The sequence below is a fragment of the Gymnodraco acuticeps genome, unplaced genomic scaffold (genome assembly GCF_902827175.1).
Source record: "Gymnodraco acuticeps unplaced genomic scaffold, fGymAcu1.1, whole genome shotgun sequence".
NCBI classification, from domain to species: Eukaryota; Metazoa; Chordata; class Actinopteri; order Perciformes; family Bathydraconidae; genus Gymnodraco; species Gymnodraco acuticeps.
The window spans coordinates 728,792-743,285 of NW_022992357.1; the positions used below are offsets into that span (position 1 = coordinate 728,792).

The window sequence follows — 14,494 nt, forward strand, 5'->3', positions numbered from 1 at the left end:
ATGTGTCTTGGTTGATAATGTTGCACTGCATTGCATAATTAGCAGCACACAGGGGCGGATCTAGACAAATATTCATGGGGTGGCAAGAGGGTGGCAGGAGATTTTGAGGGGTGGCATCCCCTGACAGAAGTATATGCTGATTGAAATCGCAATCATATCAATCAATTAGGGGTGTAACGGTACACGTACCCGTACTGAAATTATTCGGTACGGTCCCTTCGGTTCGGTACACGTGTGTACCGAACGAATATAGCGTTAAACGTAAAAAATTGAGAACAACTTTCTGGAAGTAATCTCAGGTATATATCATAGAGCGACCAAGTCATTTCATTGGACGAGAGGCATACTATGAGAGCTGGTCACAGGGATGCGTTCAAATGTAGTCAGTAATTTGAGGAACTGTCGAAATGGCGAACGTAGATAAAGTTGAGCTGAAAATCCTCCAGCATCATTGAAGTCTCCGGTTTGGGAACATTTTGATTTCGCAGTTACGTACAAGGATGACGGACAAAGACAGGTGGACCGAACCAAAGCTGTTTGTCGGCATTGTTCAACTAAAATTGGTTACGCGGCTGGCAATATATCAAACTTGCACACTCATTTGAAAAGGCATCACCCGAACGTGAATATCACCGGTACCAAAAGAAAAAAGACTGAAGTGCAAACCCAACTCCCGCTAGCATGTAAGCCTCCACCACTCGCAAAAAGTTCAGACCGAGCCAAAGCTATTACAAACGCCAAATATCCTTATGTTGCCATGTTAGCAAAGCGCTACCTGGCTGTATCTGCTACCTCTGTCCCTAGAGAGGGTGTTCTCCACAGCAGGAGACATTGTTAGTGCCAGCAGATCTGCCCTTTCGGCAAGCAATGTGGACAAGTTCATCTTTCTTTAAAACAACATGAAAATACAATGACAAGCGAGTCCTCATGTCAAGCTGGCTGCTTAGGTACTAGTACAGTTCAAATACAGATTATTTCAGTTCATCGAAATGCTGCACCATAATGTTTATTTTACTATATTTTGTATTTATTTGAATACATTAGTCAGTTTAATAATAATTTAAAAAAAATATTTAATGTTTTGTGATAATTTTTTCTGATGTACCGAAAACGTACCGAACCGAACCGTGACCTAAAAACGAGGTACGTACCGAACCGAAATGTTTGTGAACCGTTACACCCCTACAATCAATGTTAACTTGGAAAGCCACAATATTAATATTTTAACTCAATCACATAGGTGATATTATTGTGGCACATCAGTAAAGCCTTACATATAAGGTGGCAGACGTAATTTAATGAATTTTAACTGAACAATAACTGAATGAGTTTGTCTCACTCTTAGACCAGCAGGGGTACCAAATATATACAGACTGCTGCAATAAGTACATTAATGAACTGTCTCATCGATGTTTGTCTGAATGAATATGATACTATTAACAATCATATTATTCCTATCAGCTGTCAATCACTGTTAATAAATAATAATAATAATAATAGATTTAATTTGTTAGCGTTTTTACAGGTGCTCAAAGACGCTTTACAGATATAGTGAAGAACTGTTATGATTCACATATTCATTTATTATTGAATAAACTATATTTTTTGGAGGAGTTAATGATGAATGTTCATCAAGATGCTTACTCACTGTCCTTCAAATTTGAAAAACAAGTAATTATATCATTATTGATATACAGTTACAACCTTGACTTTACATCAGAAAGAACAAACATTAAAGAAGTGACTAACTGCATCAGTTAGGGTTAAAAAACGTGTATTCAGCTAAAACATCGCTGCAGTTATTATCCAGTGGAAGGTCATTACCTACTGGCCTAGTTACATCAAAGTGGTTACTTTCTGTTGGCTGGGCAGTGTAGTTTTACACACCGTCTTATTTTACTTTCTCAGGACTTAAAACTGTTTTTTGGGGGCAGACCCCCTCAAAGAAAAATATATATACACGCATACAAGGTCATCATCTTAACAGTTTGTTATTCTCATCGAGTCATCCGTGAGCAGAGCATCAAGTTGGCATGTCTATTACAGCTGAATGCGGCGATTACTATTTTGTTCAGCAAAACGCCTCACAAACTTATTAAGATCAACAGCTGTAGTGCGTTTTGATTCAATGCTGAGTACAGCCAAACTTGACATTCTCTTCTCTGTCATTGTAGACCGCAACTACCTCATTCCTTCAGTGCTTGGGTCCGAAAGGCTTCTCGTTTTGCGCATCTCTCTAGGGCTCTGGTTCAAGTGAATTCGCCACCAATCATATTTCCACTCTCGCGCCAGGACCGGGGGAGGGGTTACATGACGTGCATCTTGTGCTGCATTCACTTGCACTCGGATATTAGAGACTTTCTCTCATAAATGTCCGATGAGCCACAACTTTTCTTTCAAAACAAAGATGCCAACTGGGGTGGCAGCTGGGGTGGCAAGGCTATTGTTTAGGGTGGCAGTTGCCACCCCATGCCACCCCGGTAGATCCGCCCCTGGCAGCACATGACCTAATGATCACTGTCGTTTGTGTTTTTTATTTGCGAATGACTCACTGGACGACTGAATTGTTGTGTTACAGCTGGTGTTTGAGGCTCTCCACAGTCAGGAGCCCAGGGGTTACGTAGTCGGCTGGATCATCGCCATCAGTCTGCTGGTGGGAATCCTCATCTTCCTGCTGTTAGCTGTGCTACTCTGGAAGGTAACCAACACATAACTCACTGCTTCTTTTTCTTGCAACATTTTAAATAAACAAAAGGCAGTTGTCATAAACTTGAGCCAGAAGCACAGTATCCAGTTGTAAAGAGACAGCTTGAGGAAAGTGAAGTGGTGAAGGTAAGAGCTTGTTTTGGAGGTTTTAACTGAAGAGGACAAATAAGAGACAGGATAATAATTCACACCATACCATCACTAACATGAGAGAAGAAAGGGAAATGGCAAACACAATGATGTCTAGAGAACAAAACTCCTTTTCTTTTTCACTGCTTCATTTTCCATTGGGAATACCACACCGAAACCTTGGAATGTTGGTCTGGGGATACATTTCGAACCCCCCATCCACAGATTGTCGGACCTTGCCAAAATAAACCCCACTTACAAGAGTCCTGTATTGCTCTTTTCAGGAAATGCCTGAGGAGAGTACAGGTCTGTATCAATAAGCTTTAGGAGCCAAACGCTGATAAATTAATGGAGTCGTAGTGAGAGAGGCATCCTCCCAGTGTGTCTTTGTTTAGATACACACTGAGATCTACTGCCCTCTCCATCCTTTCATATCTCCTGTATATGACACTTGGTAGGTTAATGTAAATCTGAGTACAATATTACTTTCATACAGAAACAACACATTTCTAGAGGGGAAATGTTTAATTTGCTTCCATCCACGTTGGTGGTTTTCTGTGGTTAAATAACTTCCAATTGTGTAAACTTTAAATAACTGCCAGCCATTTTTCAAAGCATACCATGCCAGGATGTTTTACATTCATTTCCTACCGCCCAAACATCCATTGCTTGCCATTTGTTTCACTGCAGGGGGAATCTCTTTTTAAATGTGTAACTTTAGGATGTACAGTATAGTCCTCCATGGTGATTACAAATGACGTTATTATTTCAATGATGCAGCTTTGAAAGCAATGTAAAATCAAATCCAGAAGACAAACAAGAACATGTTTAAATCCATAATTTGTTTTGTTTTATTTTGTCGAAAAAGGTTGCTGTTTTACAGCTGAATCCCATAAGGTTGTGTCAAATAGTCCCTTGCAGCGATTGCATAACCACACAAAGACACAATGTAACTACTTCCAAAAGACTCAATACAAAAGAGCGCCTTCTTCAATATGCATGAAAAAAAATGACTCATCATTTTACCAACTGTTCACAGTATCATCCGACCAATACCACATTTTTTAAAAAGGTTCCAATAGTTGTACAAGGATTACTCACAGTATACTGAGTTATAGAATCAGGTTATGCACTGAGCGGTCCAGTCAAAATACTGATACTTACATTTTGTAATGCTCCCTGAAGTAATTTTTGGAATTGAATGACAACACTGTTTCTAAATCACCACCAAATTACCATCAAAACATCTTGTGGATTTATGGACTTATAATGTCTTGTTACTCAAAGGAATATTTCTTGGCCAAGAAGTTACTGCACCCAGTCGAGAAAGTGCACATTACCGACTGTAACGCCTCATTGTGTTGTAATCGGCTAACGAGAGGCTGAATGTAGCTTCATATTTTCCTCATATCTCTGCAAAAGACCAAAATATGGGTTAATCCATTTTAAACTCTTCCTTTTATGGGTGACATATTTCCCAATAACAGACTTTAAGCTGATCCACGATAGCTATTATCATCTAGTGGATGGGCTCACACTAGGCCTTACCCATCGCAAATTTGTAATGACGTCAGAAAATAATGATCTACTATCAACAGTTATAATAAGCTTTGGAAAATGATCAGCATTGATCTAATTATATGTGATTTGTACTGATTTCAAATATGCAAAATCACAGTTTTTCATTACTGTCTGATGCGACCACAGATACACATTACTTAGTTACTGACCACTCCAACTGTTGTTCCTCTCCTTCTCTGACAGATGGGATTCTTCCGTCGGCGCTACAGAGAAATCATCGAGGCAGAAAAAAACAGGAAGGACAGTGATGAAAGCTGGGACTGGATGGAAAAGAACCACTGAGACTTGCAGTGGGGGTCCCACAGGAGCCAATGAGATTAGGGATTGGGTCGGGAAGGATCCAATAGCACGTGGTCTCGCAGCCCAGCCGCCCCAGTGGCACCAGGCCCTTCAGTCTTCCATATGTGGAAGAGAAGAATATTCTCCTTATTTTTTGGAGACTTGATCTTTTTTTGTGGGTGGGGGTCTAGGAAACAGGCTTCTGAGGTGACAGTGTGGCTTGCCAGAGGACACTTGCTGTAGAATTCAGCTAATCTCATAGGAGGTAACTCCCAGCCAGCGAGAGTGGAGCTGTTGATGGAGACCCACATCCGTACGGGGATGTGGAGACGGCATGAATACTGGTGGACAACAAAACCCTCAGGGCTGTGTTACATAGCACATTTATTTTTATACATACACTTTAAGCCATATTGTAAAATAAAAAACCGGGCTTCTAGAAGAGATGGGGTTTTGAAGGCCATTATAAACATACTTATCTACAGTATGTTTTCCTTAAAGCACTGATGTTTGATAAGAATGAATGCCTTGGCTGCATAGCTTTACTTTTATGCCAAAGATATGTCCTGTACAGTATATGATAGAGTTGTTCGTATATGCAGTTCTGCCTGGGAGTGAAAGATTGTATCTCTTCTGTACTATTTCCGCCGTATAAATATCTGTTCTACACATCTGACTGCATCTCCCTCACACAGATAATCAGCCGGAGCTAATTCTGTGCTTGAGACCCACACACGCCATGATTAAAACAACGTATCCTGCTCATGTCATCCGCTAGTGTTGTCAGGGTTGTCTCAGAGGCGCTGAGGTCATTAGGATCTGGTTCAGGATGTGCAAATCAACCGCACTCTCTTCTTTATTTAGACTGTATTTGCCTTTATTATCCACGCCTGAAATGAAGTGGTTGTGACTTACACCAGCTTTTTGACTTTCCATAAGTATTCCATTAGCTATGATGTGGCTTTTGCTTAAAGATGATAACAACATATTTGTGTCAGATTTAAAATTGAAACTCTGCAATGCCTTGAATGAACACATGCTTAGAAAGTGCAATGTCCATTAGAGTATTTTCTCTAAATCTGCTTTTGCAAGAAACTATTACTCAGGTATGCAGCAGAGCCCCCAAAAGTCTCCAGGTTCAAGTGAAGATTGAATACCGTAAGAAGATTCACTTTACGTCATGACACATACCTGATCATGATTCATTTCCAAAGCCTCTCTAGACTTCGCCATATTCAATTTTACTATTATGTTATTAGGCATTGGGTTTTAGCGTGAAATACGAGATCCATTATTCTCCACGGCCAGATGAAAGTCTGCGATGGGGGTCCACCTACAGTCATTTAAAGGGGCCCATGGCATGAGTAATTCCCTAAAAATAGGTGGGAATGTGCTGCACTCAATCACTACACATAAACGCGCTCTTTTGGGCTCATGGGAAAAGCTTGTTTTAAGTCAACATGTAGGAATGTCAGCTCCCTAAAAATCTGCCACTCTAAAAGTTCCTCAGTGCTCGCATTGTTACCCCACATGTTCTCCGGAGTCTTTTTAAAGCTTGGTTTTGACAGATATTTTTGCCATGGCAGATTTAAACGTGCAATGCCAAAGAACAAAAACTATATTTTAATATGTTTCACACGTCGGTGCTAAGTCACTTTAATGGCTCACTATGATTGCTCGGCTCTCTGTTGTCTGTATGAATCTCTTACACACTTTATTTTAACATTTAATTCCACTGGCATGAAGGCATATATTGTACACATTCACGTCTTCGCTCTGCATCTGTTAAAGCGATGCTCGAAACTGAGACTTGACCATTTCTGTTATATTTGAACTGTGAGGGTTATATTTTGTTTATATGATTGTTGTCACCGGTAATCACACCGTTATTTGGGGTTTTTGTTCTGAGTATACTACTGTCACTGAATATCATTTCCATTATAGTGTGCTGTATGTTTGATGTTTAAATTCATGTTGGAGCTGTATATTTATCTGTTGATAAATGTTAGAGTGAAAGTTAATGGCTCTGTGTGCTGTTTTTGTCAACGTGAGTCAAGAAAGAGTGGGTGTGTGTTGGTTCACTTGTTTTTTGATGGTGTGTGGTGCTCTCTGCTGGCTGCAATGCTCCAGACAAAAAAACAAGTAAGTATTTAAAGTTAAAAGAAAACTCAACCAACTGTTGGAGGTACGTTATGCAGTAATGTTTTCTTGAACATCAAGTTATTTTGTGCAAAAACAGCATTTTATTGAAAGGGTTCTTACTTTGCATTGCTTGTATGTACAGCCAGCGCTGAAAGAGTTGTTCCTTTAACGGAAAATTAAACAAAGATCATTTTGATGATTTTTCATTTATCGAGAAAAGATGCCATATATTCTCTATTTCCAGCTGTTTAGAGATCTACTCCCTTTCACTGTTTTATTGTTACGAATGTTTGTCATTGGTTTTGTTTGGATGAAAGTGGCAATTTGAAGATGTTGTTTTGGGAAATTAGACATTTCGGCAGGCATTTTTTACAGTTTACTGAGGGTGAATTCAGCAGTGGGCAACTTTCAAATACTTGAGCAATTCAATATTTTCTATATCTACTAATTAAATACAATTAATAGTGTAACTATGGCCCAACCAAGGTCCAATTAATTTACAGCCCCTTCTTATCAATCTTTAATGAAAGTCCTGTTGTTGCAAGATTTCAGTATTATTTAAAGGTTTCAGGATTATAATTTTCTTTTTTAAATGTCCCACTTTTGCTAAATCCACTCGACAAACAAGTAATCAAATAGTCCAAAAATAACTGCATTCTACAATCTGTCAGGAAAGAGGCAGCTTGTGTTTGTTCATGTGACCCCGGTTGCCATGAAACACTGATACCAAGCACAAGCTCCTCTGTGAAGCTCGCTGAATTATTAATATAGCTACCACACTGAATACAGCAGGGACACATCAACAAATGCTAACTTTCTTTTGACCCCGGAGAATCACCCTGTTCACTATGTCCTCTTTATTTGAGCATGGATTGATCAGGACTGCCGCAGTGGAGAGGGTGGTCGCCCCAATCGCAAGTCATTTGTGCCACTTGGTGCTGCTGTGTGACGGTGCAGAGGACCCTGAGCACTTCACCCAGCTGGAGGGTGCAGCCCAGGCCGTGGCTAAAGCGACTGAAAACATGGCAGCAGAGGCCTCCAGGTGGGTACAGTTTGGTGTGTAATGGGGTTAAAAGGACACGTGTAATGTATTATCAAATTAACACCAGGCTCCTTTTTTTCAGGGTAATCCGTGACACAGAGGATGAGGTTTTGCACATGGAGATGTCGTCCCTGTTTGAGTCTGTCACTGTGTCTGGACAACATGTGCTGCTGGCGGCCCAGAAACTCAACATCCAGCCCAGTCTGACTGAGCACAGAGAGGAACTCATCACTGCAACACAGAATGTCTTCCTGGGAGTAGTCAAAGTAAAGTATTATTTGTTTGTCTTGGTTTAGAAGGGGGTTCCAAGTATGTTACTAAATATAAATTCAATATAACATATTACAACGTCCATGCTGGTTGTTGTGTGTGGTGCAGAGTTAGGGAGGAAGGAATGGCTGCAGACACTGACTGATTAAAAGCATAAAAATGTTACAATAGATTCATCTTCCACAGCTGCATCTGATGAATACTTTACCAGATGTATCCCTAAAAGGGAATACTTCTTAATACAATAAAAGGCCAAATCACCAACTATTTAAACTTAGCACCTGAACAATCTGAACCTCTGATTCATGATCCTTCCCCTCAGCTTCCAATGTTGTTAGAAATAACTTTTTTGTTAATTTGTGAAGACAGATACCGTTTTTATTGTATGCTACTGATTGATATCTTATCTTTATTTCATTGTCTATACTTTATAAAGGTATACATCAGCTACTGCATGTACATGTATTAAACGGACACAAAAGTTGAGACTGTCATAATCTCTTTCATTTTACAATACGTTATGCTCTGGTATAAAATCACATGGTGTTTGAGACCCTTTCATTTGTATTCCATATGGTTTTTGAAAAGGCTCTTTAGATCGGAGAAAACTATTTTAGCACACTTACGGATCACGTTTTTTCACTATCATTATCAAATCATCAGGTATGGATTGCAAGACTATCTGGCCTTAACCCAATATTGCTTTTCTCAGAATATTAGGCACTCGTACAGCAATATAAGTGACATTATATATAGTACCTTTGTACCACAACTGGTTTTCATTCGTGATGTATGTGCATACAAATGTCGGTTTGTAATGAGGAAAGGTTACAAGATCACCAAAGTCAACACGCCCCATTTCATCACAGTTTGATGCCTCTATACCAGTGATTCTCAAACTTTTTTCAATAATGTACCCCCTTTGAAAAAAATATTCAGCCCTGATCAGCGCACCATCAGTGTCTGATTTATTAAAACCACAACATTGTAACTGAGAAACACTTAAATGCTACATTTCAAATGTTTACAATCCATCACTAAATTCATGGCAAACCAATTTTAACATCATGCAATAACACTAAGATGACATTAGTTGCGTTGAACTGATCTTTTTAATAAGTTGTACTTACAATGTCGTGAGAAACATGGGCTTGTGCTTCACTGAGGATCTTTGTCATTCTGACAGGGAGGCAACCTGCAATCATTACACTTCGTGTTTTGAAATATGTGTAACTCTAATCTATTAATATAAAACCCACACTGCTCAAACTTCGTTACTTTTCCTAAAATTGGTATATTTATCTATATATATTTTTTTTTTCATTACCATAAAATAAATCTCACGTACCCCCTGCAGTACTCCAACGTACCCCTAGGGGTCCGCATACCCCCATTTGAGAACCACTGCTCTATAGCTTAGCTAAGAAAATCACAACAAGCAGTAACACGTTCCTTTTTCTGCCACTGTGCTCCTAGGTTCTGTTAGTGGACGATGATGCAAATATCAGGAGAGTGGTAGCTGCTTCTGATCAGGTTTTGGAGTGCCTCTCTGATCTCGGCTCCTCCATAGACATCAAGTCTCTACTCAAATATTTCCAGGTGTTTTCTGAGGCTCTGCTTATTCTCCATAGTCTGACAATGGAGAGAGCAAATGCCTTACAGGACCCAAGACAAACCGAACAGCTTCTAGATTCCTTAGAGACCCTGAGGCGGTGCATCTCCATGCTGCACACGGCCATGTGTACCACCATCAAACATCCAACAAGCGAGGAGGCGCAGGAAGCCAAGAGGTATATCCTGGACAAGGTGCAGAGCACAGTGAATGACATTATTAAAACCCTGAGAAGTGAATGTCACAGTACATCAATGGGTCCTTGCGGGTATTACACAGAGAGGAGGAACAGTCTTTTGCAACTACTTACTAGTTCTACCACCTCATCAATCCAAGGCTCTAGCTTTGACAGCCTGGTGAGGGATATTGTGTTTCACTGTATGGTGGTGGCAAACTCTTCTCGTAGGGAGTTTCAACAAAAAGTGGTCGCTCATTGTCGTCACATCCTGCAGTTCTGGTCAGACATAAAAATGATTTTAAAGTCCTCAGAGGATGATTCAGAGCAGAGCGTTGAAAAGCCTTGCACTTTTTTGGCGCAACAAATACAAACGCTTGACAAATCTTTGATGACTACTGTTCATTATCAAGTCTTGGACACATTTCTGACAGCATCTTCTATAGTGGAGGAACTTTTAAGTGTGACGAGACAGATCCTGGTTTCGCATTCTTCTACAGATCTAACCTTTATTCAGCCACTAGTTGAAGATTTGATATCTTCCACTGATAGAATAATCCAAGTGGCAGATTTCATCTCAGCTGTGGCTGTTGATGCGAAGAGTTTGGAGAATGTTGAGAACTCGCGAGTAAGCCTTACAAGACTCAGGGCTCGGATCGCATCTCTGTCACTTGAGCTGGCAGATAATTCGATGCAAACTGTTCAAAAGCTTCATGAAGTGTGTCAGAAATGGGAGGAGGAGACTAGTCAGCTTCAGGATGCTCTCAGTGATGTAATGGATGTGAGAGAGTTCACCAGCGTTGCTATCGATGAGGTGGTCAGTGATCAGCATGGATGTGTCACAGCGTACAGAGAGCAAAGCTATAAACTGTTTAATGAACATGCAGCAAACCTTATTTGTCACTTGAAGCTGGCAGTTTACTCAGTGAGGAGGCACTTGGACAGAAGTAATGACCCAATCTACAGAAATGGCCTCCTGGTACTGCTCAAACAGGTTCAGTCATCTCGAACCAAAGTGGCAGAGTCAGTCAGAGACATGCTTTTAGGTTCCAGTCTAAACGTAGAGGTATATTCTACTTTCTCAGATAATGTTTCTATGGCTATTCAACATTTAAAAGTGCTCAGAAAGGGACTGGACGGCCAACAACATCCGCATCTCCTTAGCCCATTGCGCGAGGGGGCACGTCAACCAGAAGTCTCACGGTCATGTGTATTAGTCAAAGACACCTGTGAACTTCACCTGGATCATATGATAAAAGGCTCCCTTGTTTTTGAGGCTACAGAGAGGGATTCCCACATCGTACATGAGGAGGAGCACTCAGATGAGGAAACCATAGAAGCAGAACTGGCTCGTAAATATGACATTGATGATTTACAGATGCCAGCTGTCTCCGTTGAGCCCAAACTAATCCACAAGCCTCTTGAATTTGACCTTTTACCCCTCTTGTATGAAGTTGTGACTGTGACTAAAGGGAAGGATGTGACAGAACTCAACCGTGCCTGCACTGGTGTTCTCGAGCTGTCAAACTGCTACGCCCAAGCCACAAAGGAGGCCATGGCCATTGTTGATGCGGTTGATTGTAAGACGTTGGACAGTTTTAGAGCAGAGGTGGTGTCACTAACTCCGCTGCTCGTCCAAACGGCTCAAGAAACGGCAATGAGTTCAGCAATGAGCATGGAGAGCCTCTACAAACACAGCACGCAGTTTACTGATCTTATTAACAACACCCGAAAGGTTTTACTGCCAGTAGCTGGAGCCTGGTATCAAGCTATTTATACTGAGCTGCAAGGAAATCGGCCAACAATGGCAGCCAGTGTTTCGCAGCAACTGAATGAAGTGATGACTTTATGTGCTGATGTGGTCCAGCTTTTGACATCATCTGATTTACCCTCACAAAGCGATGGTCAAGAAACATTGAGCGTTTTACACAACAAGCTGAACAAAGCCCACAACAACACAAAATATCTGGTAGAGTTTTCCACCTCATTGAAAGGACAGGTAGATCAACTAGAGGCACTTTGTATCCTCTGGGGCCTATCCATTCAGATTTTGCTAAATTCTCTTGATAAGATTATGGGAACATCGACCGCAGTGCACCAGTTGAGCCCTCAGAAAAAGCTCTCAGTGTTGTCAGAGAACTCACTACGAATCCAAGAGGCAGCGCGGCTAACCAGCCTTAATTGTAAAAGTGCTTACAAATCGAAACAGATAACAGATTACCAGGATGAACTAAAATCCCTGACTGAAGCATTTCTCAAAGCTGCCGAAGAGCTTGACATAATGCCAAGTGTAATGCAACTTGCAAAATCTGAATTTTTTCAGAGACATCTTTTGATTAAAATTAGAGTGCTTTTTGTTCATCTAAGCAAAGCAAATAAGGATTATGACACAGCAATTCAAAAGATTGTCGGCATTGCTCATGATTTTGCTCAACAGTTTCAGGAGAACAACACAGAAGAAGCAGAGCAAACGTTTGACAGCGCAGCGGAAACACTTTTGGAAAATGTAAAACCTGCAATAAAAAGAGTCGATGACTGCTTACACTACGTCCGTGACCCACGTGCCCGTTCTAACCTGAGGTCTATCAACGACCACCTGTCTTTTCAGATCTCAGATATAATCAGCAGGGCGAGGCTCATGGTGGAGACTCACTACATTTGTGACACACTCAGTCTGGATGTGCAGATACAGTGTTGGTCAGCCAAAGCTCACTATGTGGTGGAGGAGGTCAGGAAGCAGGATGGGATTCACCAAGAGGCAAAAGAGCAAATCATGATAGGTCTACAGGGCAAAACATATGAGGATGTCAGAGAAGTGTTGGCTACAGTGCCATCTAAAGACAAAGAGGTGGAATTTCGCTCTGACACGACAATGACATCCTGGCAGAAAGGCCACACAGACAGTGTTAATGCTGCAGAAGCCAATATGAACATGGAAGCTGTGGCCAAATTCGGACCTGGAAATGTGGAAAAATATGTATGTATCTCAATATTAACACTGTTTTAAAATGTGGTGATTCCTTTATGTCTCAATAACTCACCTCCATGTTTTTATCTATAGGTAGGTGTCTGGTTTGGCGCATACAACGAGACTCCCTCGTTGACACACACGTCGCTTTTTCTTAAGCAAGAAAGTGACAGCTGGGATCCCAAGGACAACCGAATTGTCCAGGTGACAAGGAAGATGGCTGACACCCTATGTTATATGACTCAGTACTTGAAGAAGAAAGGACCAATACCGGTAATAACCACCAGAGGGCCCTTTACTGCATGGATCTATGGATATTTGTAGGCACCCTCATCTACAATCATTCTTTCTTTTACAGAATAAAGAGGCATTTGTCACTGCAGCCAAAGATGTGATCTCAAACAGCCAGTCAGTAACTCAGTTCCTCGGAGTTATTGCCAACCACTGCCTGGATAAACAGTGCACAGTTGAACTTTCCCTCGTAGTTGAGCAGATTCTCACCATCGCCAACCAGCTCAACATCATCTCCTGGTTGGTATAGTGTATGAGTATGACACATGGTGAGAAGAACTAAGCTAGAAAACATTAATAACTGGACGCTTTTTATTCATAGCGTCAATGCTGTAACACCTGGCTGCAAATCATCTGATGAGATCCTGGTGAAGAACACTCAGAATCTACTCCAAACTGTCCTGCGAGGAGTCCACGCGGCAGAGTCAGCCTGCATCACTGTAAAAATGTTATCTAAAAAACAAGCATTAATTAGGAAGTTTTCTCAGATTGATACAATACAGCTCTAACTCTCTGTTATGTGAATTGCTGCATGCAAAATGTCTTTCTCTTTCCAGGGTTTGAGGCAACCGGAGCCAAACTCAGATGGTGCCGAGGCTACAGCCTTGTGTTTTCAGTGGATGAGGAAATTAGAGATCCATCGAGCCCAGCAGACCTCCAACCCAGAGACTGATGAGCTGGGTTTGAGGAAGACCTCGTCCCACCCTGTCGCGCCCAGTCTTGCCTCGCCAGTTGGCTACAAGTAGTACTTATAAACAGTTATGGCAAGCCATTTGAGTATTTATTCCATATCCTTGATATCAGACGGCAGCTGCCTACACTAGTTGGCTCTTTGATTTCACTTGTTAGATATATGGTCATATATGGCAAGCCATTTGAGTATTTATTCCATATCCTTGATATCAGACGGCGGCCACCAACAACATCAACAAGCTTACAAGTTGTGACTTTGGTGCTACTAATGCTACTCCTGGCGTCACTAGTAAGGTATACTGTATGTGGTAACTAGTCAGACAAAAGTGCCACTAGTTGCTGAAAAAGAGTGACTAGTATAATGTTTTATTGAACTAGTAAAGCAGAGTGCCAAACTAGTTTGAACATAAATCTAACAAGTGCAATCAAAGAGCCAACTAGTGTAGGCAGCTGCCGTCTGATATCAAGGATATGGAATAAATACTCAAATGGCTTGCCATAATGGAACCTTTAAGCCTCACTAGTTAACTAGTAAAGGGCAAAGGGTACACTAGTTAACGTGTAGACATTTTGAGCCACAGTTAACTAGTAAGGTCAAAAGAGGTG

General features: G+C 41.1%; 2 protein-coding genes across 2 annotated transcripts in view; both read left to right on the forward strand.

Annotated features, from left to right (window-relative positions):
* Nucleotides 1-6,716, forward strand: part of itga9 (integrin, alpha 9) — a 49,510-nt gene extending 42,794 nt beyond the window's left edge. Inside the window, exons 27-28 of the mRNA XM_034209657.1 lie at nt 2,579-2,698; nt 4,600-6,716. Coding sequence (XP_034065548.1) covers nt 2,579-2,698; nt 4,600-4,698 — 219 coding nt within the window. The 3' untranslated portion in view covers nt 4,699-6,716. The remainder of the gene's footprint in view (nt 1-2,578; nt 2,699-4,599) is intronic.
* A 2,981-nt stretch (nt 6,717-9,697) lies between these two features.
* On the forward strand, nt 9,698-13,997 carry LOC117542203. The gene is made up of 6 exons (XM_034209750.1): nt 9,698-9,955; nt 12,374-12,913; nt 12,998-13,177; nt 13,263-13,435; nt 13,518-13,635; nt 13,753-13,997. Exons 1-6 carry the CDS (start codon nt 9,788-9,790, stop codon nt 13,939-13,941), a joined length of 1,368 nt encoding a protein of 455 aa, XP_034065641.1. The 5' UTR covers nt 9,698-9,787; the 3' UTR covers nt 13,942-13,997.
* Nucleotides 13,998-14,494: the final 497 nt, after the last annotated feature.